The sequence below is a fragment of the Cervus canadensis genome, chromosome X, assembly GCF_019320065.1.
Source record: "Cervus canadensis isolate Bull #8, Minnesota chromosome X, ASM1932006v1, whole genome shotgun sequence".
NCBI classification, from domain to species: Eukaryota; Metazoa; Chordata; class Mammalia; order Artiodactyla; family Cervidae; genus Cervus; species Cervus canadensis.
The window spans coordinates 59053168-59077793 of record NC_057419.1 but is presented as its reverse complement, the minus strand read 5'-3'; the positions used below and the strand labels follow the sequence as shown (position 1 = coordinate 59077793).

General features: G+C 40.7%; 2 protein-coding genes and 1 pseudogene across 3 annotated transcripts in view; 2 read left to right on the top strand and 1 right to left on the bottom strand.

The window, feature by feature from the left end:
- Nucleotides 1-20968, bottom strand: part of MTMR8 (myotubularin related protein 8) — a 249806-nt gene extending 228838 nt beyond the window's left edge. For both annotated transcript variants that reach the window (XM_043457715.1, XM_043457716.1), the window contains exon 1: nucleotides 20839-20968. In XM_043457715.1, coding sequence (XP_043313650.1) covers nucleotides 20839-20862 — 24 coding nt within the window. In that variant the 5' untranslated portion in view covers nucleotides 20863-20968. The remainder of the gene's footprint in view (nucleotides 1-20838) is intronic.
- On the top strand, nucleotides 741-1655 carry LOC122434394 (annotated as a pseudogene).
- Nucleotides 20969-23586: 2618 nt separating the features above from the next.
- Nucleotides 23587-24318, top strand: LOC122434533 (profilin-2-like). The gene has a single exon (XM_043457989.1). It carries the CDS (start codon nucleotides 23824-23826, stop codon nucleotides 24283-24285), a length of 462 nt encoding a protein of 153 aa, XP_043313924.1. The 5' UTR covers nucleotides 23587-23823; the 3' UTR covers nucleotides 24286-24318.
- The last annotated feature ends 308 nt before the right edge of the window (nucleotides 24319-24626 follow it).

Here is a 24626-nt window from a genome sequence, read left to right as displayed (position 1 = left end):
TTGTCAACAAGCTAGGAAGAGACGGTAATTTTCACAATTTGATAAAGAACACTGGCAAAAACCCTACAGCTAAGATCATACTTAGAAACTAGATTTTTCTTGCTAAGATTGGGAACCAGGCAAGTATGTCTGCTCTCAACAGTGCATTGGCAGTCTTAGTTAATGAAATAAGTCATAAATGAAAAGGTATGAATATATACAGGAATAAATAAAGCTGTCTTTGTAGAACACATGATTATCTATGTAGAAAATATGGAAGTATCAACATACACAAAATAGAAACTCCAGGAGCTAATTAGCAATTATACTTAAGTTTCAGCATACAAGGCTAATATACAAAAGTAGATTTCTTACATGTTGTCAACGAACAATTGGAACTTGAAATTCAAAACACAATATAATGTACAGTAGCACCAAAACTACTTAGGTATAAAATCTAACAAAATATTTACAAGATATTCTGAAAACTACAAACTTCTGATTAAAAATAAATCTAGATAAATTGAGTGATATTCCATGCACAAGGACATGAAGACTCAGTATTATCAAAATATCAGTTCTTCCCAACTCGATCTATACATTCAATGCAATTCCAATCAAAATCCCAGCAAGTTATTGTATACATATCAACAAACTGACTCTAAAGATTACATGGGCCTTTCTGCCCATGGACTCCACCAAGTAAGCATCGTTGAAGACTTCCCCCTCCACTGCTGTAATGTCTAAGTGAGTCTCCCAAAGAGCTGCAGTAGCTCTTCATGGGAGGTTTGAACTTTGAAACAACCAATGAGTCTAAGGAGTCATTTTGAGCAATGGGGAATGCTCACAAACTATGTGGTAATGAGGGACTCAAACACCAAGTGCTCCAGAAGCTTTGGGTTTGTCACATATGCCACTGTGGAGGAGATGGATGCAACCATGAATGCAAGGCCACACAAGGTTGATGGAAGAGTTGTGAAACCAAAGAGGGCCATCTCAGGGGAAGATTCTCAAAGACCTGGTGCCCACTTGACTGTGAAGAAGATTTTTTCTGGTGACATTAAAGAAGACACTGAAGAACATCACCTAAGAGATTATTCTGAACAGTATGGGAAAATTGAGGTGATCAAAATCAAAACAACCAAGGCAGTGGTCAAAAGAGAGGCTTTGCTTTTGTAGTCTCTGATGACCATGACTCTATAGACAAGACTGTCATTCAGAAATACCACACTGTGAATGGTCACAACTGTGATGTAAGGAAAACCCTAAGCAAGAGATAGCTAGTGTTTCATCCAGCCAGAGGTTGAAGTGGTTCTAGAAACTTTGGTGGTGGTGGAGGAAATGGTTTTGGTGGGAATGAAAACTTTGCTTGTGGAGGAAACTTCAGTGGTCGAGGTGGCTTTGGTGGCAGTCATGGTGGTGGTGGATATAGTAGATGTGGTGATGGTTATAATGGGTTTGATAATAATGGAAGCAATTTTGGAAGTGGCAGAAGCCATGATTTTGCCAATTACAACAATCAATATTCAAATTTTGGACCTATGATAGGAAGAAACCTTGAAGGCAGAGGTTCTGGCCCCTATGGTGGTAAAGACCAATACTTTGCCAAACCATGAAACTGAGGTGGCTATAGTGGTTCCAGCAGCAGTAGCTATGGCAATGGCAGAAGGTTTTAATTACTTCCAGGAAACAAAGTTTAGCAGGGGAGGAGAGCCAGAGAAGTGACAGGGAACAGTTTGGTAAAAACATGTAATTGTTTCAGCTAATTGAGAGTTAAAAGGAAGTAGGCTTGCTGCTGCTAGAAGGAACTATATTGTGATTAGGTTAATAGAAGACATCAGTGCTAGTTGGAAGAGGAGCTCATTCTCTCCCACTCAGGAAAAGAAGTCACACCTCAGGAAAATAATGGCAGAGGATGAGGAGTAGAAATTGAAACTATAAAGCATCTTTAGTGCTCTTCTACCTGTCCCAGGACAGGCAACTTTGGATGGAAGGATGTTCAACCAGGTGGAAAATAGGTCACTCAAAAGGAGTTCAGGTGAAGGCCCAGGGCACTATCTACCAAAAAAGCTACAATGTCCATGTGTGAAGGTTATTAAGTGCCTCAGAGAAGAGGGAAACTGTTGGTATTGAAATTGTTAATGTGAACTTCCTATAGAGCTTCACACTGCAGGGAACCTGTGTCTATTGGCAGATGGGAACTTTTAGACCTGAAATTACTCAGACTGACCCCTTTCTCCATTCATGGGCACCAGAGATACCTCTGGTTCTAAGAGTGTAGTAAGAGTGTCTCTGCCTGATGTGCTTTTTTCCAACAGAAACCTGGGGTCCCACTGTGTGTGTGTGTGTGTGTGTGTGTTGGTGTGTAGAGCAGGGGAAAGAGAGAAAGAAAAAGAGATGCAGGGAAGAGACTTAAAAGACATGACAGGAGGGTAAGGAAAGAAGGGGGAAAGAGAAAAAGAGGAGGGGGAGAAAAAGGAAAAAGGAGAGAGAAAGAAGGGAGGAGATGAAGAGTAGAGAGAGAGAGAGAGAGAGAGAGAAAGGAAAGGGAGATTAAGATGACCACCACTAAGTACTACAGAGACTCTAATTCCCAGTAAGGCCACCCAGCTGCTTTGTTAGTTTTGCATACCAGGACTATAGACAGAACATGCAGACAGAGATCACTGCTCTTAGAAAAGCTATGGGCCATAAACCATGTTTTTCTCCCCTTTCCCTTCCAGGAAGGGAGGAAGGAAATCAGGTGCACTTCAGAGGTCTCTGAATCTATTCATTATCCTTGTTTGCCACAATTATTGATAATAAATTGGAAATACTGAAAAAATAAAAGATAGGATATCTGGCTCCAGGAGGACCAATAGCATGATGATATCTAACAGCCCATGTTCCATATAAGCCCTACTCCATGTGGCATCAGTTCTGACAACAAAGAATATTCATCATGAAAACAATTGCTGAACTCTGCATATATTAAAAAACTTTCTCCTACTTTCACAACAAGCACCTCTGATTAAGGTCTCTTATTTTAAGTATTAAGTGAGAAAATACGTAACAGTAGGAAGGAGGAAAGGAAAAAGTGGAGGGCAAATGAAGTCCTTTGTGTCAAGATATGCAAGGTCATTTAAAGCAAGTGTTAAAAATATAACACAAACTAGCCTTGAATTTATGTCTCATCACCCCCTAATTTTTATCAACCCTCCAATTAAAAAAATTGATACTGCATTTTACAGTCCACATACCTATCATTAAGTGCTGGAAGCACTTAAGAGTTAGAATGAATCTTCCAGATTAACACCAGTATTTCTCAAAACATATTCTATAAACCCTCATTCCACAGGCTGTTAATAGGTGTGCACGCATACACACACGCACATATACACACACACATACACACACAGAGTTCTGTGGTCAGGTTAGGGAAATACTGCTTTATAAGTAGGTTTCTTTACTGCGGGGTTTCTCAGAGACTTTAACAACATTAGCAATCTCCAGTGTTTGTAGTGCCAACATATTTTACCTTAGAATCTTTTTTTTTTTTTAAACAACTTATCTTGTGGGACTAGTAGTCATTAGGAACAAAGTTAGAATAGTGCTTGGCACATAGTAATTGCTCAATAAAGGTTATATATTATTGTTTAATCCACAAGGAAAATGAAACCTAAGGTTACACATGTCAATATCAGACCAGGTCTCCTGACTCCCTCTCCTGTATGGGCTTCTCAACTAATTAAAATGTCCTCGGAGATTATCAAAAACTCTTTCTAAAGCACTTAAATATTATTGCACCACAAAACCAAAAAATAAGTTCTAAAAAGACAACTCTAAAATAAAGTCCAATGGTTTCTAGGAATGACAGCTTAGCTGTGGTTTTCCAAAGTGAGATCAAAGGAGGAGGTTCTGGTAGTGAAAAAAAAAAAAATTCCATTTCCTATAAAATATCAGACCACTGCCACAAGGGCTTCCTGAGTAGCCCTTCTCTTTACTCTAAGTACCAAAAGCCTTGGTACTCAGGATGCTCAGGAAAATACTCCTTTTTGAGATAGGCTGTTTTTTTGAGACCTTCCAGGACTGACATATATATATATGTATATATATATATATATATATAGAGAGAGAGAGAGAGACAGAGACAGAGAGAGAGACAGAGAGAGAGAGAGAGATGGAGACATAGATATGATATATGCTGCTAAGTCACTTCAGTCGTGTCCAACTCTTTGCAACCCTATGGACCACAGAGCCTGCCAGGCTCCTCTGTCCATGGGATTCTCCAGGCAACGATACTGGAGTGGGTTGCCATGCCTTCCTCCAGGGGATCTTCCTGACCCAGAGGTTGAACCCACATTTCTTTAGCAAGCCAGTTCTTTACCACTAGTGCCACCTGGGAAACTATATCTCTGACAGAGAAGGGAATACATAGTCATAGAACATTTAATTTCTGCCAGTCTCTTATCATAACTTATCTTAATCTTCATCATAGTCCCAAGATGTAGATATCATCTCCATTTTACAAATGAGGAAACTGAGACCCATATTTTTTGAGTGATTTGGCCAAGAACTCAGAGTTGATGGAGAAGGAAATGGCAACCCACTCCAGTATTCTTGCCTGGAGAATCCCATGGACGGAGGGGCCTCGTAGGCTATAGTCCACAGGGTCACAAAGAGTCGGACACGACTGAGCGACTTTCATTTTCAGAGTTAAGAAAAAATATATCTGGAATTCAACCTTGGCTCTGTCCAAGTTTTCTCCCACTACATTATACTTTCCTTGATTGAAAGGATCAAAGCAAAGCCAACTGAATTTAGACTTCTGAGAACCGGAAGAGGAGTATGACCCTCATCTCTAGAAATACATTTCCTTGATAAAGAAAAACACTTTACCAGTTTTATATTGATTTATTTTGACCTTGCCTCATTCCTAAATTAATTTGAGGTGGTTTATAATAAAAGACAAATCTACAATCAGGTTATCAGAACAAAAAATCAAAGCCATGAAAAGGAGGAGGAAGCACTAATGCTACATACAAGGGCTAATGTAGTTAATATGACTGAACACTAAATTTGGTTTTCAGCTTCTTGGAAGTCAAGCCAAAAGTTATCTGCTTTTAGGAAAGCTTCATATAGATTTTTAAGAGCAGGTAGGGGTGTCTTGGAAAGCACTTTGTAAACAGTAAAGTACTATAAGTGTTAGTGTTAGTCACTCAGTAGTGTCTGACTCTTTGCAAACCCATGGACTGTAGCCCCCCAGGTTTCTCTGTCCATGGAATTCTCCAGGCAATAGTATTGGAGTGGGTAGCCATTCCCTTCTCCAGGGGATCTTCCAGACCCAGGGATCAAACCTGTATCTCCTGCATTAGCAGGCAGATTCTTTACTATCTGAGCCACCAGGGAAGCAGGAGGGGAAATTAGTGTTTGGTAAATAAAGTTTCAGTGTTGCAGAAAAAAAAAAAGTTCTAGAGATTTCTTGAAAAATAATGTGAATATACTAGGTCCACACCCAGATTTATAAGAAGCACCTTTAGACAGCCCTAACATTTACTGGTTTCCTGATGGCTTCTACCTATGAAATGATGGACATCTGAAAGCTTGACATGATATCACTACTCCCTTCTCTTGAACAGAATCCAATGCTCTGCCTTTTGATTCTTCAGCCTAGCACACTGAACTGTATGCACTCACTCATACCTGCACTTTGGCCATTGGCAAATGTATTAACATTTACACTGAGAGCAAGTATGCTTCTGCAGTTGCTCAAAATTTTTGAATGCTTTGGAAACAGATTTCTTGACCTTAGGGGGATATTAAATTAAAAATGCCCCGTTCAGAGGGCAGAAGAAACTGGTTGAGTAGGAGGACACAGAGTTTGTATCACCTCACAACTAGGGCACCTATCAGGCACTGGCCAGGAACCTCAGACATCTAAGGAGATGTGAGGAACCCTCAAACAATTGGGGAGGGTGTAGGGGAAAGGTAGGAGGGAGGAGAAGTGGAAGCCAGATAGAACTGGTGACCCTGAAAGGTGGCTGAGAGAGGGAAGGGGTTCCCATGTTCAGAGGGGCCAACTCATGGCAAGAGAATCAGCAGGGTCAGGAAGAGACCTTCGGGGGATCACTGGATCAAAAGGGAACTACTCAGGCACCAGAGTGCAGGCTGGGACGCAGGCATGAACCTATGCTTCCGAGGCCTTCTCCGGCTACATAGGTCCTGGGGGCATGGGAGGGAGGGAGCAGGGGAGAAAAAGTAGAGAAGAGATGGGACCAGTGTCCCTCAGGAGTGGCTAAGGGAGCAGAGGGGTTCCCATGCCCACCCACAATGAGGGGATCAGCAGGGACTGAGACGTTCCAGAGACAGGGGAGGGACGGGGAATGGCTATTATTTTCCCTGCCCACTAGAACAACAGGAGAACCTGAACCTCCAACTTCTGAGCCCCCTCCAGCTGCAAGGGTCCTGGAGGCAAGGCGAGAGTTCAATTCAGTTACTCAGTTGTGTCCGACTCTTTGCAACCCCTTGGACTGCAGCATACCAGGCCTCCCTGTCCATCACCAACTCCGGGAGTCCATCAGGTTGTAACAGACACCATCAGGGTCTTCTCCAATTAGTCAGTTCTTCCTATGAGGGGGCCAAAATATTGGAGGTTCAGCATCAGTCCTTCCAATGAACACTCAGGACTGATCTCCCTTAGGACAGACTGGATGGATCTCCTTGCAGTCCAAAGGACTCTCAAGAGTCTTCTCCAACACCACAGTTCAAAATCATCAATCCTTCGGCACTCAGCTTTCTTTACAGCCCAACTCTCACATCCATACATGACTACTGGAAAAATCATAGCCTTGACTAGACAGACCTTTGTTGGCAAAGTAATGTCTCTGCTTTTTAATATGCTGTCTAGGTTGGCCATAACGTTACTTCCAAGGAGTAAGCATCTTTTACTTTCATGGCTGCGATCACCATGTGCAGTGATTTTGGAGCCCCCAAAATAAAGTCAGCCACTGTTTCCACTGTTTCCCCATCTATTTGCCATGAAGTGATGGGACCGCATGCCATGATCTTAGTTTTCTGAATGTTAAGCTTTAAGCCAACTTTTTCACTCTCCTCTTTCACTTTCATCAATAGGCTCTTTAGTTCTTCTTCACTTTCTGCCCTAAGGGTGGTGTCATCTGCATATCTGAGGTTACTGATATTTCTCCTGGAAATCTTGATTCCAGCTTGTGCTTCATAAAGCCCAGCATTTTTCATGATGCATTCTGAATATAAGTTAAATAAGCAAGGTGAAAATATACAGCCTTGACATACTCCCTTCCTTATTTGGAACAAGTCTGTTGTTCCATGTCCAGTTCTAACTGTTGCTTCCTGACCTGCATAACAGATTTCTCAAGAGGCAGGTCAGGTGGTCTGGTATTCCCATCTCTTTTGGAATTTTCCACAGTTTATTGTGATCCACACAGGCAAAGGCTTTGGCATAGTCAATAAAGCAGAAATAGATGTTTTTCTGGAACTCTCTTGCTTTTTCGATGATCCAGCAGATGTTGGCAATCTGATTTCTGGCTCCTCTGCCTTTTCTAAAACCAGCTTGAACATCTGGAAGTTCACAGTTAGTGTATTGCTGAAGCCTGGCTTGGAGAATTGTGAGCATTGCTTTACTAGCGTGTGAGATAAGTGCAGTTGTGTGGCAATTTTAACATTCTTTGGCATTGCCTTTCTTTGGGATTGGAATGAAAACTGACCTTTTCCAGTCCTGTGACCACTGCTGAGTTTTCCAAGTGTGCTGGCATACTGAGTGCAGCACTTTCACAGCATCATCTTTTAGAATTTGAAATAGCTCAACTGGAATTCCATCACCTCCACTAGCTTTGTTCATAGTGATGCTTTCTAAGGCCCACCTGAATTCACATTCCAGGAAGTCTGGCTCTAGGGGAGTGATCACACCATCATGATGATCTGGGTCGTGAAGATCTTTTTTTTGTACAGTTCTGTGTATTCTTGCCACCTCTTTTTAATATCTTCTGCTGCTGTTAGGTCCATACCATTTCTGTCCTTTATCGAGCCCATCTTTGCATGAAATGTTCCCTTGGTATCTCTAACTTTCTTGAAGAGATCTCTAGTCCTTCCCATTCTATTGTTTTCCTCGATTTCTTAGCACTGATCACTGAGGAAGGCTTTCTTATCTTTCCTTGCTATTCTTTGGAACTCTGCATTCAAATAAGTACATCTTTCCTTTTCTCCTTTGCTTTTGGCTTCTCTTCTTTTCACAGCTATTTGTAAGGCCTCCTCACACAGCCATTTTGCTTTTTTGCATTTCTTTTTCTTGGGTATGGTTTTGATCCCTGTCCCCTGTACAATGTCACGAACCTCCATCCATAGTTCATCAGGCACTCTATCAGATCTAGTCCCTTAAATATTTTTCCCACTTCCACTGTATAATCGTAAGGGATTTGATTTAAGTCATACCTGAATGGTCTAGTGGCTTTCCCTACTTTCTTCAATTTAAGTCTGAATTTGACAATAAGGAGTTCATGATCTGAGCCATAGTCAGCTCCTGGTCTTGCTTTTGCTGACTCTATAAAGCTTCTCCTTCTTTGGCTCTAAAGAATATAATCAATCAGATTTTGGTGTTGACCATCTGGTGATGACCATGTGTAGAGTCTTCTCTTGTGTTGTTGGAAGAGGGTGTTTGCTATGACCAGTGCATTCTCTTGGTAAAACTCTATGAGCCTTTGCCCTGCTTCATTCCGTACTCCAAGGCCAAATTTGCCTGTTACTCCAGGTGTTTCTTGACTTCCTACTTTTGCATTCCCATTCCCTATAATGAAAAGGATATCTATTGTGGATATTAGTTCTAAAAGGTCTTGTAGGTGTTCATAGAAACATTCAACTTCAGCTTCTTCAGCATTACTGGTCGGGGCATAGACTTGGATTACTGTGACATTGAATGGTTTGCCTTGGAAATGAACAGAGATCATTCTGTCATTCCTGAGATTGCATCCAAGTACTGCATGTCAGACTCTTTTGTTGACTATGATGGCTACTCCACTTCTTCTAAGGGATTCTTGCCCACAGTAGTAGATATGATGGTCATCTGAGTTAAATTCACCCTTTCCAGTCCATTTTAGTTCGCTGATTCCTAGAATGTCGACATTCACTCTTGACATCTCCTGTTTGACCACTTCCAATTTGCCTTGATTCATGGGCCTAAAATTCCAGGTTCCTATGCAATATTGCTCTTTACAGCATTGGACCTTGGTTCCATCACCAGCCACACCCACAACAGGATGTTGTCTTTGCTTTGGCCCTGTCACTCCCTTCTTTCTGGAATTATTTCTCCACTGATCTCCAGTAGCATGTTGAGCACCTACTGACCTGGGGAGTTCATCTTTCAGTGTCCTATCTTTTTGCCTTTTCATACTACTCATGAGGTTCTCAAGGCCAGAATACTGAAGTGGTTTGCCATTCCCTTCTCCAGTGGACCACATTTTGTCTGAACTCTCCATCATGACCCGTCTATCTTGGATGGCCCTACATGGCATGGCTCACAGTTTCATTGAATTAGACAAGGCTGTGGTCCATGTGATTAGATTGGTTAGTTTTCTGTGACTGTAATTTCTGTCTGCCCTCTGATGCCCTCTCTCAGCAACTACTGTCTTACTGGAGTTTCTCTGACCTTGGACATGGGGTATCTCTTCACGGCCCTCACTCCTGACTTTGGATATGGGGTATCTCCTCATGGTCCCTGCTCCTGACCTTGGTGGCTGCATGGTGCTGGAGTGGTGAGTGGCCAAGAGGAGATACCCCACATCTAAGGATTCAAGGGGGTAATGGGGTAAAAAAACTAGAAGAGAGACAGAAGAGTGCCTTTAAGGGGTGCCTGGCAGAGGGGAGGGGCTCCCACACTGACAGTGACCCATGCATACTGATGGGATCAGCAGGGACTAGGAAAGCCTTTGCGGGGATTAGAGGGGAGCAGCCAGTATTTTCCTTGCCTGCTCGGGCCCAAGCAAGTCTGCTGGGGTCCCTGGCCTAAACCTCTACCCTCTAAGGCCCCCTCCAACTGTGTTGAGACTAAGCCACACCCCTAAAAGCCACCATAGGGCCTTTTCCTGCAGCACTGGTTCTGAACCTAGACAACTCCCTAAGCCCCGGTCCCCAGGCCCAGACTCCACTCCTGCATAAGCACCACCCCACAATCAAGGCCTTTTCTGGCCCTTTTAAAAAATTATTTATTTATTGTTGCTGTGTGCTTGTTGCTGTTTCATTTATATTTTTCTTCTCATATATATATTTTTATTTTCTAATTATGTTTTTTATTCTTTGTTATTGATTGGCTCTTTTTCTTCTGCACTGCATAGCTTGTGGAATCTTGGTTTCCAGGCCAAGAGTCAGGCCTAAGCTCCTGTGGTGGGAGAACTGACTTCAAGCCACTGGACGAATTGAGAACCTCAGACCCCAGGGATTATTAATTACCATGAGTTCTCCTGGAGGTCCTCATCTCAGCACTGAGACCTGGCTCTATGCAACCACCTGAAAACTCTAATGCTAAATGTCTCAGGCCAAACCAGTAAGACAGGAACACAGCCCTATCCATCAAAAAGCAAACAACAACAACAACAACAAAATGAGACAACAAAATATAGGTTACAGACGAAGGAACAAGGTAAAAACCTATAAGACCAAATAAATGTAGAGGAAATATGCAACCTACCTGAAAAAGAATTCAGAATGATGATTGATGGTGATCCATAATCTCAGAAATAGAATGGAGGCAACAGATCAAGAAAATTCAACAAATGTTTAACAAGAGCCAAGAAGAACTAAAGAACAAACAAGCAGTGATAAACAACTCAATGTGGGCAAGCTCAGTCACTCAGTCATGTCTGACTCTTTGTGACCCCATGGACTGTAGCCTGCCAGGCTCCTCTGTTCATGGGATTTTGCCAAGCAAGAATACTGGAGTGGATTGTCATTTCCTTCTGCAGGGGATCTTCCTGACCAAGGGATCAAACCTGAAGCCCCTGCAGTTCCTGCACTGACAGGCAGATGTTTTACCACTGAGCTACCTGGGAAGGCAAACAACCCAGTAGCTGAAATGCAAAAAATCACTAGAAGGAATCAATAGCAGCTTAATTGAAGCAGAAGAATGAATAAGTGAACTGAAAGATAGAATAGTGGTAAAAACTGCCAAGGAGCAAAATAAAGAAAAAAGAATGAAGAAAATTGAAGACAGTCTCACAGACATCTGTGTGACAACATTAAACACACCAACATTCAAATTATAGGGGTCCCAGAAGAAGACAAGAAAGAGAAAGGATCGAGAAAATATTTGAAGTGTTTATCGCCAAAACATTCCTTAACATGGGAAAGAAAATACCCTCCCAAATACAGAAAGAGCAGAGAGTCCCACACAGGATAAACCCTAGGAGAAACACAAGAAGAAACATAATCAAACTAACAAAAACTAAATACAAAGAAAAAAATGTTAAAAGCAACACAGGAAAAGCAAAATAATAATAATAATAATAATAATAACATACAAAGGAATCCCCATAAGGTTAACTGATTTCTCAGCAGAAACTCTGCAGGCCAGAAGGGAGTGGCAGGATATATTTAAAGTGATGAAACAGAAAAACTTACAATCAAGATTATTCTACCCAACAAGGATCTCATTCAGATTCAACAGAGAAATCAAAAGCATTACAGAGAAGCAAAAGCTATGAGAATTCGGCACCACCAGATCAGATTCACAACAAATGCTAAAGAAATTTCCATAAACAGGAAGCAAAAGAGAAGAAAACAACCTACAAAAACAAACCCAGAACAGTTATAAAAACGGTAATAGAAATTTACATATCAATAATTACCTTAAATGTAAATGGATTAAATGCTCCAATGAAAAGACAAAGACTGGCTGAATGGATACTATATATATAGTGTGTAGCTGTCTACAAGAGACCCACTTCAGATCTAGGAATACATACAGACAAAATGTGAGAGGATGGAAAAAGATACTCCATGTAAATCAAAAGAAATCTGAAGTAGCAATTCTCTTATCAGTTAAAATACACTTTAAAATAAAGACTATCACAACAAATAAGGAAGGACACTACATAATGATCAAGGGATCAATCTAAGAAGACATAATAATTATAAATATTTATGCACCCAACATAGGAGCACCTCAATACACAAGGAAAATGCTAACAGTTGTAAAAGGGGAAATTGACAGTAACATGATAATAGTGGGGGAATTTACCACCCCAATGGACAGATCATCCAGACATAAAATTAATAAGAAAACAGAAGCTTTAAATGACACAATGGACCAGAAAAATTTAATTGATATTTATAGGACAATCCACCCAAAAGCAGAAGAATACACTTTCTTCTCAAGTGCCCATGGAACATTCTCCAGGATAGATCATATCATAGGTCAAAAACCAAGCCTTAGAAAATTTAAGAAAATTGAAATTGTATCAAGACTCTTTTCTAACCACAATGCTATGAAATTAGAAATCAATCACAGGGGGAAAAAACTGAAGAAAATACAGACACATGGAAGTTTGTAACACTGTGCTGCTGAATATCCAAGAGATCACTAAAAAAATCAGAGAAAATTAAAAATACATTAAAACAAATGATAATGAAAACATGACAACCCAAAACCTATGGGATGCAGCAAAAGCAGTTCTAAGAGGGAAGTTTATAGCAATTTAATCTCACCCCAAAAAACAAGTAAAACATCATATATACAATATTAACCTTACATTTGAAGCCACTAGAGAAAGAAGAACAACAAAAATACTCCAAAATTAGTAGAAGGAAAGAAGTCATAAAGATCATAGCAGAAATAAGTGAAATAGAAATAAAGATAATAGCAAAGATGAATAAAACTAAAAGCTGATTCTTTAAGATAAAGTTAATAAAACTTGACACAGAATCATCAAGAAGGGGGGAGAATTCAAATCAGTAAAATTAGAAATGAAAAAGAAGTTACAACTGAAACCACAGAAATACTAAGGATCATAAGATACTATTCATAAGCAACTAAATGACAACAAAATGGACAACCTGGAAGAAATGAACAAATTCTAAGAAAGGTACAACTGCCAGAGACTGAATCAGGAAAAATTAGAAGATATAAACAAACCAATAAAACATAACGAAATTGAAAGTGTAATTTAAAATCTTCCAACAAACAGAAGCCCAGAACCAGAGGACTTAACAAGCAAATTCTATCAAACATTTAGAGAAGAAATAACATCTAACCTCTCAAACTCTTCCAAATAATTACAGAAGGAGGAAAACTCCCAAACTCATTCTACAAGGCCACCATCACCCTGATACCAAAACCAGAAAAAGACATCACAAAGAAAGAAAGTTACAGACCAATATCACTGATAAATATAGATGCTAAAAATCCTCAACTAAATAATAACAAACAGAATCCAACAACACATTAAAAAGATCATACAACATGATCAAGTGAGATTTATCCCAGGGATGAAAAGATTTTTCCATATATGCAAATTAATCCATGTGATACACTATATTAACAAATTAAAGAACAGAAACCATATGATGATCCCAATAGATGCAGAAAAAGCTTTTAACAAATTCAACACCCATTTATGATAAAACTTTCTAGAAATTGAGCATAGAGGGAATCTGCCTCCACGTAATAATGACCATATATGACAAACACAGTAAACATCATTCTCAAAGCTGAAAAACTGAAAGCATTTCCTCTAAGATCAGGAACAAGACAAGGATATGCACTCTCATCACTATTATTCAACATAGTTTTGGAAGCCCTAACCATGGCAATCAGAGAAGAAAAACAAATGAATCCAAATTGGAAAAGAAGTCAAACTGTCACTGTTTGTAGATGACATGATACTATGCATAGAAAAGCTTAAAGATGTCACCAGAAAACTACTAGAGTTAATCAATGAATTTGGAAAAGTTGCAGGATACAAAATTAATGCATAGAGATCTCTTGCCTTCCTATAGACTAACAATGAAAGATCAGAAAGGGAAATTAAGGAAACAACCCCTAGGAATAAACCTACCTAATGAGCCAAAACACCTGTACTCAAAACTATAAAACACCAATGAAAGAAATCAAAGATAACACAAACAGATGAAGAGATACACCATGTTCTTGGATGGGAAGAAGCAATATTTGAAAGTGACTATACTGCCCAAAGCAATATATAGATTCAAAACTGCCCAAAGCAATCTATAGATTCAATGAGATCTCTATCAAATTACCAAAGGCATTTTTCATAGAATTAAAAAAAAATACAATTTGTATGAAAACACAAAAGCCACTATTAAACAATCTTGAGAAAGAAAAACGGAGCTAGAGGAATTATGCTCCCTGACTTCAGACTATACTATAAAGCTGTAGTAATCAAGACAGTATGGTTTTGGCACAAAAACAGAAATGTAGATCAGTGGTACAGGACAGAAAGCTCATAGATAAACTCACACATCTATGGCCATCTAATCTATGACAAAGGAGGCAAGAACATACAAAGGAGAAAAGACAGTCTATTCAGTGCTGGGAAAACTGGCTAGCTACATGTAAAAGAATGAAATTAGAACACTACCTAGCACTGTACATAAAAATAAACATAAAATGGTTTAAAGATCTAAATATATGGTGAACACTATAAAACACTTAGAGGAAAACATAGGAAAAAACTCTGACATAAATCACAGCAAGATTTTTTTTTTTGACTCATCTCCTAGACTAGAGCCATCACAATATTGCAAAGTAATTATCTTCCAATTAAAATACATAAATTTAAAACCTTCAAAAAAGAAAAAGAAAAACAAAAAATAAGCAAATGGGACCTAATTAATATCTTTTGCACAGCCTAGGAAACCATAAAGAAGATGAGAAGACAACCCTCAGGATCGGAAAATATATTTGCAAACAAAACAATGGATAAAGAATTAACTTCTAAAATATACAAATAACTCATGCAGCTCAATGTCAAAAAAAAAAAAAAAAAAAACAGCCCAATGAAAAAATGGGCAGAAGACACAAATAGACATTTCTCCTAAGATGACATACAGATGGCCTAGAAGCAAATGAAAAGATATTCGACATCACAAATTATTAGAGAAATGCAAATCAAAACTACAATGAGAGACTTCCCTGTTGGTACAGTGGATGGGAAACCAGCTGCTAATGCAGAGGACATCAGTTCGATCCCTGCCACAGAAGAATTCCACATGCCATGAAGCACCTAAAGGCCATGTACCACAACTATTGAACTCCCACTGTAGAGCCCAAAAGCCACAACTACTGAGCCCACGTACTGCAACTACTTAAGTCCGTGTGCCTAGAGTCTGTGTTCCACAAGAGAAGCCACTGCAATGAGAAGCCCGTACACCACAACAAAGAGTAGCCCCCATTCACTACAACTAGAGAAAGTCTGCATGCAGCAATGAAAACCCAGTACAACCAAAAATACACACACACACACACACACACACACACATATATATATATAACTAAACTACCCTGAGGTTTTATGTCACACCAGCCAGAACAGTCGTCATCAAAAAATCTACAAACAGCAAATGCTGGAAATGGTGAGGAGAAAAGGGAATCCTCTTGCACTGTAGGTGAGAATGTAAACTGATACAGCCTCTATGGAGAACAGTATGGAGGTTCCTTAAAAAACTAAACATAGAACTACCATACAACCTAGCAAATCCACTACTGGGGATATACCCTGAGAAAAACCATAATTCAAAAAGACACACATACCCCAGTGTTCATTGCAGCTCTATTTACAGCAGTCAGGACATGGAAACAATCTAAGTGCCCATCAATAGATAAATGAATAAAGAAGATGTGATACATATCCACATTGGAATATTAGTCCGCCATAAAAAGGAATAAAATTGGGTCATTTGTAGAGATGTGGATGAACCTAGATTCTGTCATACAGAGTGCAGTAAGTCAGAAAGAGAAAAAGTGTCATATATTAACACATGTATGTGGAATCTAGAGAAATTGCACCAATAAACTTAGGTCCAGGGCAGGAATAAAGAAGCAGATGTAGGGAATGGACATGTGGACACAGGCAGAAAGGTGAGGCTGGGATAATTTGGAAGATTAGGTTTGACATAAATGTACTACCATGTGCAAAATCGATAGCTAGTGGGAACCTGCAGTGTAGCAAAGAGAGTTCAGCTCAGTGCTCTGTGATAACCTAGATTGGTGGAATGGGGGGGTGGGGGTGGGAGGAAGGTCCAAGAGGGAGAGGATATAGGTATAAATACAGTTGATTCACTTCATTGTGCAGCAGAAACTAACATAATATTGTAAAGCAATTATACTCCCATAAAAATAAATGGGCCCTTTGTTTTAGCTGCTATAACTGGCAATTATTAAGTCTGGAGACATTCCAAAGACAACACTGAAGAAGGAAAGGGGAATTGACAGGCCAATAGAGCTGATAAGGCAGCAGCATTACAAGATTCAAGCTCCATACTTGGGAGGACACCTGCTGCCCATCTAAGGAACAGAGATGAGTTTCTGAGTGATGCACATTTGATCAACATACTGGGCTTTGGTATATGCTAAATCGCCACTCTACTCTTTGTGAAGTCACTCAAGAAACTACACTAAAATTAATACATTACTCATTGTGGGAACCGATAAAATGACAGCCTGGGAAAAACAATACTTTTGGAAACCTTCTCCCAAAGTAATGGCTGAAATATGTCAGAGGTGTCAGATCTGTCCTAAGTAGAACCCAGAAATACCTATTCATACTTCTCACAGCCACTTTCCTTTGCTTCCTGGTCCTTTTGAAATCTGGCAAGTGGATTTTACCTATCTCCCTTTCAGGGATGCAAATATGTTCTGATGATAGTATGCATGTAATCCCATTGGGTGGAAGCTTCTCCTTGCAGATGAGTAACTCCCCTTACAGTAGCCAAAACACTGTTGAAAAGGATTATTCCTACTGAGGGAATTCCCCTGGAATTACATAGTGATAACGGTGCTCATTTCATTGTACAAATTCTAAACGCTATTTGTAAAATCTGGCCTCTACTACATTTCCTCTGTAACTATCACCCTCAATCTTCTGGTCCAGCAGAAAGAAACAAAGACGTAATCAAAACTCAACTGGCAAAAATCTCTGTGGCTATAGGCCTTCCTTGGCCTAAATTGCTACACATAGTTCTATTAAACTTAATATCTATACCCTCTGGAAAACACAAACTGTCACCATTTGAAAAAGTTATTGAAAAATCCATGATTCTTGACTTAGGACTATATAATCCCCTTCTAGTAAAGGGGGATCTTTTACATTATTGTCAGTCTCATTAAAACTGACCCAGAAGTGAGGCAAATGACCCCTAATGCGGATGGCTTTCCCAAGACATCCCTTTTCCCTTGGACAAGGGTACTCTCCTTGATCCCCATCAATGAAATCCCTCAAGTTAACCTTGTTCTAATTGCTACCATCATACAGTTGTTACATCTCCTTCATTATGTAATAATTGATGATCCATCAACTTGCTTCTCCTTCTTATAGACATATTGTCAAGGAGCGAAATTTTTCATGAATAGGTTTATGGCCAGAAATGAACATTTAGAGGAAGTGACCCTGGTCCTTTGGTTCTTCAATTTTGACTATAAAGGACTGGACAATTGAATCTTTGGGACTCCTTGTTGAAGCTACAATTTTATTAATGCACTTTGCCCTACTACATAGAGTAGGCATCCTCCATGAATGGTAATTCTATCTTATATTAACTCTGCTGGGAATAAGCCTGTGGCTCCAATTCTTGGCCATTTAATTACTCTATTTCACTTGGGATCCTTTCACTCACCAAGGCCATGAGTTACCCTTAGTCCTCTTTATATTAAAATGGCTTACTTTTCCTGGGATAATTTTTGCTAGAGTTATATTATTAGCTCTCTTAATATCCATCTGGACTCTCTATACCTGGGAAAGTAATGCCTTATTTGGAAATGCATTTTGTAAATGCCTAAGTAATGCATTTCCAAAAGTCTAGCCACTGGAGGAAATCTAACAAACTGTTGGATATGCCATCAGCACCCTAATCATTCGCTGAATATTGGGATCCCCTTGCTTTGGCTATCTCTAATCTTACTGGTAACTCTCTACCATATGTTATTCAGAACTCATCTACTTGAATCCACAGTTCCCTTTCCTTGTTTTCCTTGTTTAGAACCAGATACCCCACCCCCCAAACAGTTCCTTAGGAATATGTGTTCCAATTAGGCCCTGTGGATATCCAGAAACAAGAGATCCAACTTCCAAACACCCACTTTTATTTCACTGTTCAACAACAAAATATATTCTCATGATAACCCCCATACATTCCAACAAGGAAGGCTTCTAGGCTGCTCATATATAACCAGCCCATGGTTGAATTTCTCCTTTGACATCTCCTTTCTCTGTGCTCCAGTGAAGTTGCTCAATCATGTCCAACTCTTTGTGACCCCATGGACTGTAGCCTACCAGGCTCCTCCATCCATGGAATTTTCCAGGCAAGAGTACTGGAGTGGGTTGCCACTGCCTTCTCCAGGGAATCCTCCCAACCCAGGAATCGGACCCAGGTCTCCCGCATTGCAGGCAGACATTTTACCATTTGAGCCACTGGGGAAGCCCTCCATCTATGTATTTGTGGTTGGAAGGTCGCCACCTAGAGCATATCCTGCCTCAATGCCCTAACACCAGGTTCTAATGCCCCAGGACTTTTAATAGTTCATTTGACTGTTAAATTTTTCATAAATTACCAAATGGCACATACAGTCTACTTTCTGCCTCTGCCAAGAAACCCCTTCTGAGGGATTTCAAAGGTTCCCAAGATTTATTTAAACCACACGGGGAGTTGGCGCCACTGACAAAATTATTCAAAACCTCTCTGCTATCACAGCAGACACAGCTAATGCCACAGCTAAAACATTAAGTGCCCAAAAAGACTCCCTGAATTTGCTTGCTCATATTGTGTTAGATTAAAGTTTTTCTTTGGGTTACCTTCTAGCAGAACTTGGAAATGTCTGTGTCATCTTAAATACCACCTATTGTACCTGGATAAATGCCTCTGGTGTAGTAGAAACTCAAATTGGAACCTTACAAAACAAGGTCACTTGACTTCATTCTGATAGTCTTAATACTTCCCTAATGTTTGGTTTGTTTAGTTGGTTACCCTCAAACATTGGATCTTGGTTCAAAACTGTTTTGCAAACTGGGTTATTACTCTTAATAACTGCTGTCAGGTTCTTTATAGTGATAAAGTGTTTGCTTAAATTGATTACTTCTATACTTAACCATTCTACTGCTCAGCTGATACTCATCCAAATCGGTATACTTGAGGCAGCACAACATCATGTTGCTTCCAGTGAATTTTCCAATGTATCCACTGATTCATTCACAAACCACCCTCTAAAGGACATGATGGACCTGGAGCACACAACAAATTCTGGCTATATGGGAATAAGAATTGCTCCAATGATGTTTTCTTCAGGAAAAGGCATGGGCAAAAGGGGGAAATGTGAAAATAACTATGTCATGAATGACGAAGACATGACCTGAAGACCTCTGTGTTTGCTACCAATGCTGGACTTTTGCTGAACACTCTAAATTAAAACTGCTGAATAGTTGCTGAGTTGCTAAAAGCTAAGATTGATGTTAAGAACTAGACTTCATCTTCCTAAGAAAACACAACTGTCCCTAGTAATGACTGAGATGCATTCCATAACTCAATCTTATGTATAGAATAATTTTACCCTCCAATCCAAATTGTTGGTAAACAACTTGCATAACCCTGCATTGACTTCCCTCTTCCTGTAAAAAAACCCTAGCCATTTTCCCCTTGTGGGACACTATTCTGGTTTCTTCTAGACTTTCTGTGATCCCTGAATTGCAATTCTAAGGCCCCAAATAAACTACCTTTTTGCCTCTTCACAGTTAGTAATCCTTATGTTTGATGTGGATTTAAACTAGCCTGGGCCATATCTCCTACGAGCGATAGAAAAAATTAAGCACAAACTAGTTGTAACCCTTCCCTGTTCTGAGCCTGATAGTAGAAAGAAAACTGACAGGAAGGAAGTGAATTAGAAAAGAAAGAGGCTGGAGTTGGGGAAATAAAGAGTAGTGTCTGGAAAGAAAAGACGTAGAAGAGGCTCTAACTAGGGTCAGCTGTACGCAGACACCAACTGGCCTAGCAATGTCACCTCTACGGTTTTTCTTCCTGGATGAGCAGAACCAGGTCCACTCTGTTACACCTCTTTTCTATAGCCCAGCTTGAGGCTGGACAGATGTTTTTGCCCCCAAATCCACACACGCAAGCTGGGGAGCTGGAATGATGGTCTGAGCAACCCTTGGGGCAGAAGTCAAGAGGCGGACCGGAGTCAAGAGGAGGGCAGGGAAACTCTAGATAAAGGAAGTAACCCTCTGGGAGGCAATGCCACGCAGGGTATTCAAGAAAGGCTGTTACAAGTGCAGCAAGTCTGTATAAAAGGCTGGAGTAAAGGGGTGTATGAGGTAACCGCTGCGGAGCCAGGAGGAGCTGGGGTCGGAGGAGACAGAACAGAGAGGGACCCAGCGCGGAGGCGGCGTCAAGTGAGAGAACGGTTGGTACAGAACCATCTCTCCTTTGCGCGCCGCAGCCGCCTGCAGGCAGCTCCCAAGGAGAAGAAAGTTCAGATTGGGTGAAACGGGGTGTGAACTGAGGAATACTACTCCGGTCCTGCGCGGAAGAGGGCGTCAAAGAGCACCCTAAGGGTTGAGAGGGTGTACCTGGGCTTGCGGATAAGCATGGAGCGGGAATTCCCGACTCCCAGCCTCGCCGATTTCTTCTCCTTACCTTGGGCACCGTGATATGGTCCATGACCGCGGTTCCCCACACCCCAAAGCCTTAGTGCAACTCAGGCTGCTGCCGCCACCACGGTTCTAGCAGCCTTCTTGCCCAACCCTGGTTCTAGCCCCCGCCCTCCCTCTCTTGCTGCAAGCTCTCGTCACCTGATCCTCGCGGAGGCTTCTCTCGCGACACTTCGCCTTTGGCCGCTAACGCCATCTTGCTTCCTGGCAATGCCCTTTTCTTTGGGCGATCCTGTCAAAACGCCATTCTTTTGGTAGGGGTGTGTGCTCAGTCACATCCGACTCTTAGCAACCCATTGGATTATAACCCACCAGGCTCCTCTGCCCATGGGATTCTCCAGGCAAGAATACTGGAGTGGTTTGCTATTTTTCACTCCAAATGATCTTCTCTGCCCAGGGATGGAACCAGAGTCTCTTGGAGCTCCTGCTTTGGCAGGCAGATTATTTACCACTGTGCCATTTGGGAAGAGAAACTGCTAAATATATTTTCTAGCTCTCTAAGAACACTTGGTTTAAATAAAATCCAGTGATTGGGAGCTTTTTTCATATTAAGGGCAAAGCTACTAGGATTGTAGACAGGAGACAGAACAGTGACATTAGGCTCACAAATATTCCTAGGACTGCTTCCATTTTCTTAAGAGTAAAAACAGCAACAACAGATTGTCCTAGTTCAGACTTCAGGTTTGGCCCAGGAATTCTTAAGTCCCAGACTCAAGTGCTGGCACCCTTCTCACATCCCATGATGCTGTAAGGATTCTGAGTACCAGTATCATTCCACTATTCTTTAATGTTAACAGAGATGGCACCAGAGAAAACATAGACTACTCTGTGGTGATGACTGAGTTTCTGAAGAGCTTCCTGTGAGACCTTGGGCAAGTCACTATAGAATATTTTTGAGATGGTTTATATTTTCCTTTCACTCCTCTCAACCAGGGGGGGTCTACTGCCATCAACCTAGTTAAAGCCTGGACTATTAGAGTAGCCTCATAACTTTGTCATCAAAGATGTGGGAAAAGGACCAGAGACCCACTGGACCACCTCTCAGATGAGGTGCAGCTACTCTGTAGTGTTCTCTGAATCAGGCTTTTGATGGCAAAAAGAACAGTCTGGGAGTTGAAAAACCTGGATTTTACTCTCAGGTCTGCTACTAACTTGCTGTGTGACCTTGGGCAAATCATGTCATCTCTCTAGGCCTTGTATTCTAGCTGAAACCTCTATCTTGCCTGAATTATTGACATGGTTTGGTCGCCATGTTTTGGCCCTGGTTCCCCTAGAATCTATCCTCAGTATGACATCTTCCAGACTCTAGAATCTATAGTGATGTCACTCCTTTGCTTGAAACCTACCAGTGGCTCTCCATTTCAGAGTAAAATCCAAATCTTTACGTGGCTTAAAATAAGCCTACATGTGATCTAAGCCTAGTCCCTCTCTGACTATATCTTCTATCACCCTTTTCTTTCTCTCTTTATGTTATATTGATCTTCTTGTTGTTTCTCAAATATACCATACATTTTCCTGCCTCAGAAGCACTTGCTGTTCCCTCTGCTTAGAATGCTCTTCCCCCAGATATCCATATGTTCACTCTCTCATCTCTGTCGTGTCTCTGATCAAATTCACAATGTCAGAGAATCCTACTTGAGCACCCCATATCAAATAAAACCACCACTACTTCTTCCCCAGAATTCTCTATTGTCTTAACCTTTTTTTCTTTATATTAATAATTATGAACACCAGCTGATATACTATAAATGTCCTTGTCAGTTATTTGTCGCCCCCTCTAGGATGTCAGCTTCATGAGGCCAGGGACTTTTTGTTCACTGCTAGATCTCCAAAGTCTGGAACAGACCTGGAACACAGTAGGTATTCAATAAATATTTGTTGAATAAGTGAATTTTCTAAACTACCCCAAATTTTCTCTCCATTAACTTTAGCCATTCCTCCTAACAGTCCCTACTTAAGGCAAGTTAGTGTCATTTCAGAGGAAATTTAGAGATGGTGATTTGTCAAAGGTTTCAGAATAATCACATGTCAGGTTGGACCCCCACAGGAGTAGATAGCATCTGGGACTAAGAAGGAAAATGTGGAAGGAAAAAGTATTAGATTCATAAAAAAAATTTCTGTGAAAGGGATTCTATTACCATCTATTATTTTTTTGTCTTCTGTCATTATGATGTCAGCTCTGTGAGATTTTTCTCTGTTCACTGCTATAACCCAGTGCTTAGAAAAGTACTTGGCAAATAGTGAATGCTTGATAAATGCTTGGTGAATGACTAGATGAAAACGAATTACTCTAGACTCACAGCTGGTGTGGACCAGAGAATAAACAAGTAGATGGAAAGAATCTAAAGACAGGAAATCATTAGGAGGCTATTATGTTCATCCAAAAAGAGTTGTAAGCCAATGCGGCTGTGGGTTTTTTGACTTTGTACCTAGAACTCAGGTCTCAGATTAGCCAACATCTGAATACTAGTTGCTACACTAAATCTCACCTGTCCTGCTTTATATCCAAACCTCCAACTGAAATATTACTCAGTTATGCTCTACATTGAGGGATTTTCTGATGTTTGGGATTGGTGTTTCTCCCATGGTATCCTAGGGAAGTAAGTAGATGTGCTTTGCCCCAATATCTCACTAGCTGGAGATACAACCACAGAAAGCTACTGCCAAAGGTCACCCATGAAGTGGTGAATTATGACTGTTTAACAAGTCACAGAACCTTTGTGACCTCACTCCTGCTCCAAAGATAGCTTGATAAGTCACAACAGAGGGCAGTTGGGGCATAACTTCACACAAGTCATCAAGACCTCCTCCACTTTGCTGCTGGGAGAGGCCATCAAAAACAGACTGTATTTTTAGTTTATTTCAGTCTCAGCTTATCAGTCATCTTGAGCCAACTACCAACAAACTTCTTTTGAAGACCTACTTGCCAGAAATCACTTTATTCATCTTTTAGAGACAGCTTACCTGAATCATGCAGTGCATAGGGGATATCAGTGAAGAAGTCTGGCAAGACTGCATCACCCTCTTCCTACAGACTGGGATGTGCTGTGATGCGGCGATAATAAGCAATTCCCCACCTTGGTTGTTGGCTTCTTATCCTGAAGGCAACCTGTTCCAACTGACCCAGGAAGAAATTCAGATCTTGCTGATGAGAGAAGGGAGAGAGAAGTTGTTTCTTCAGGGAATCACCCTTGCAGGGACCAAATGTTTATTGATCCGGGACAACCTATACACTGAGGGCAACAACACCATGGATCTCCGCACCAAAGGCCAGAGTCGGGGCAGCCAAGCAGTGACAGTAGTTCAGATCGAGTCTGTATACCTTGTGGTGATGGGACAAAAAGGAACAGAAGGAGGGCCTCTGAACCTCAAGGCTTTTGAGATGGCGGGTTACATCAAAGAGGCCATTCATCAACATATGGCCCATTTCTAAGTAAATAAAAAGGCCTTGATGTTTGACCTGGAATTCGAAATCAATGTTATCTGATTCACCTTCCAGATTAACAGTCTTGAAGAAAATAAAGGGAAATTCCAGATCAGGTTTGGAGGTGTGTGTGTGTGTGTGTGTGTGTGTGTACGCTTGTTAGGAGAGGAGCAGATTGGGGAGTGAGTAGTCAAGCATTTGAGTTTCTGCACCTTTTTTACACCTAGAACACCATCTCTCCCATCTCAGCACTTGGAGGGAAGAGTACTGGACTGGGAACTAGAAAATCTTGGTTGCACTCCCAACTTTTTTTCTATCTTTCTCTCTTTGTACCTCAGTTTCCTAATCTG

Coding starts and splice junctions, on each gene's coding strand:
- LOC122434533 (XM_043457989.1), top strand. CDS start 23,824: ATGCAGTGCATAGGGGATATCAGTGAAGAAGTCTGGCAAGACTGCATC.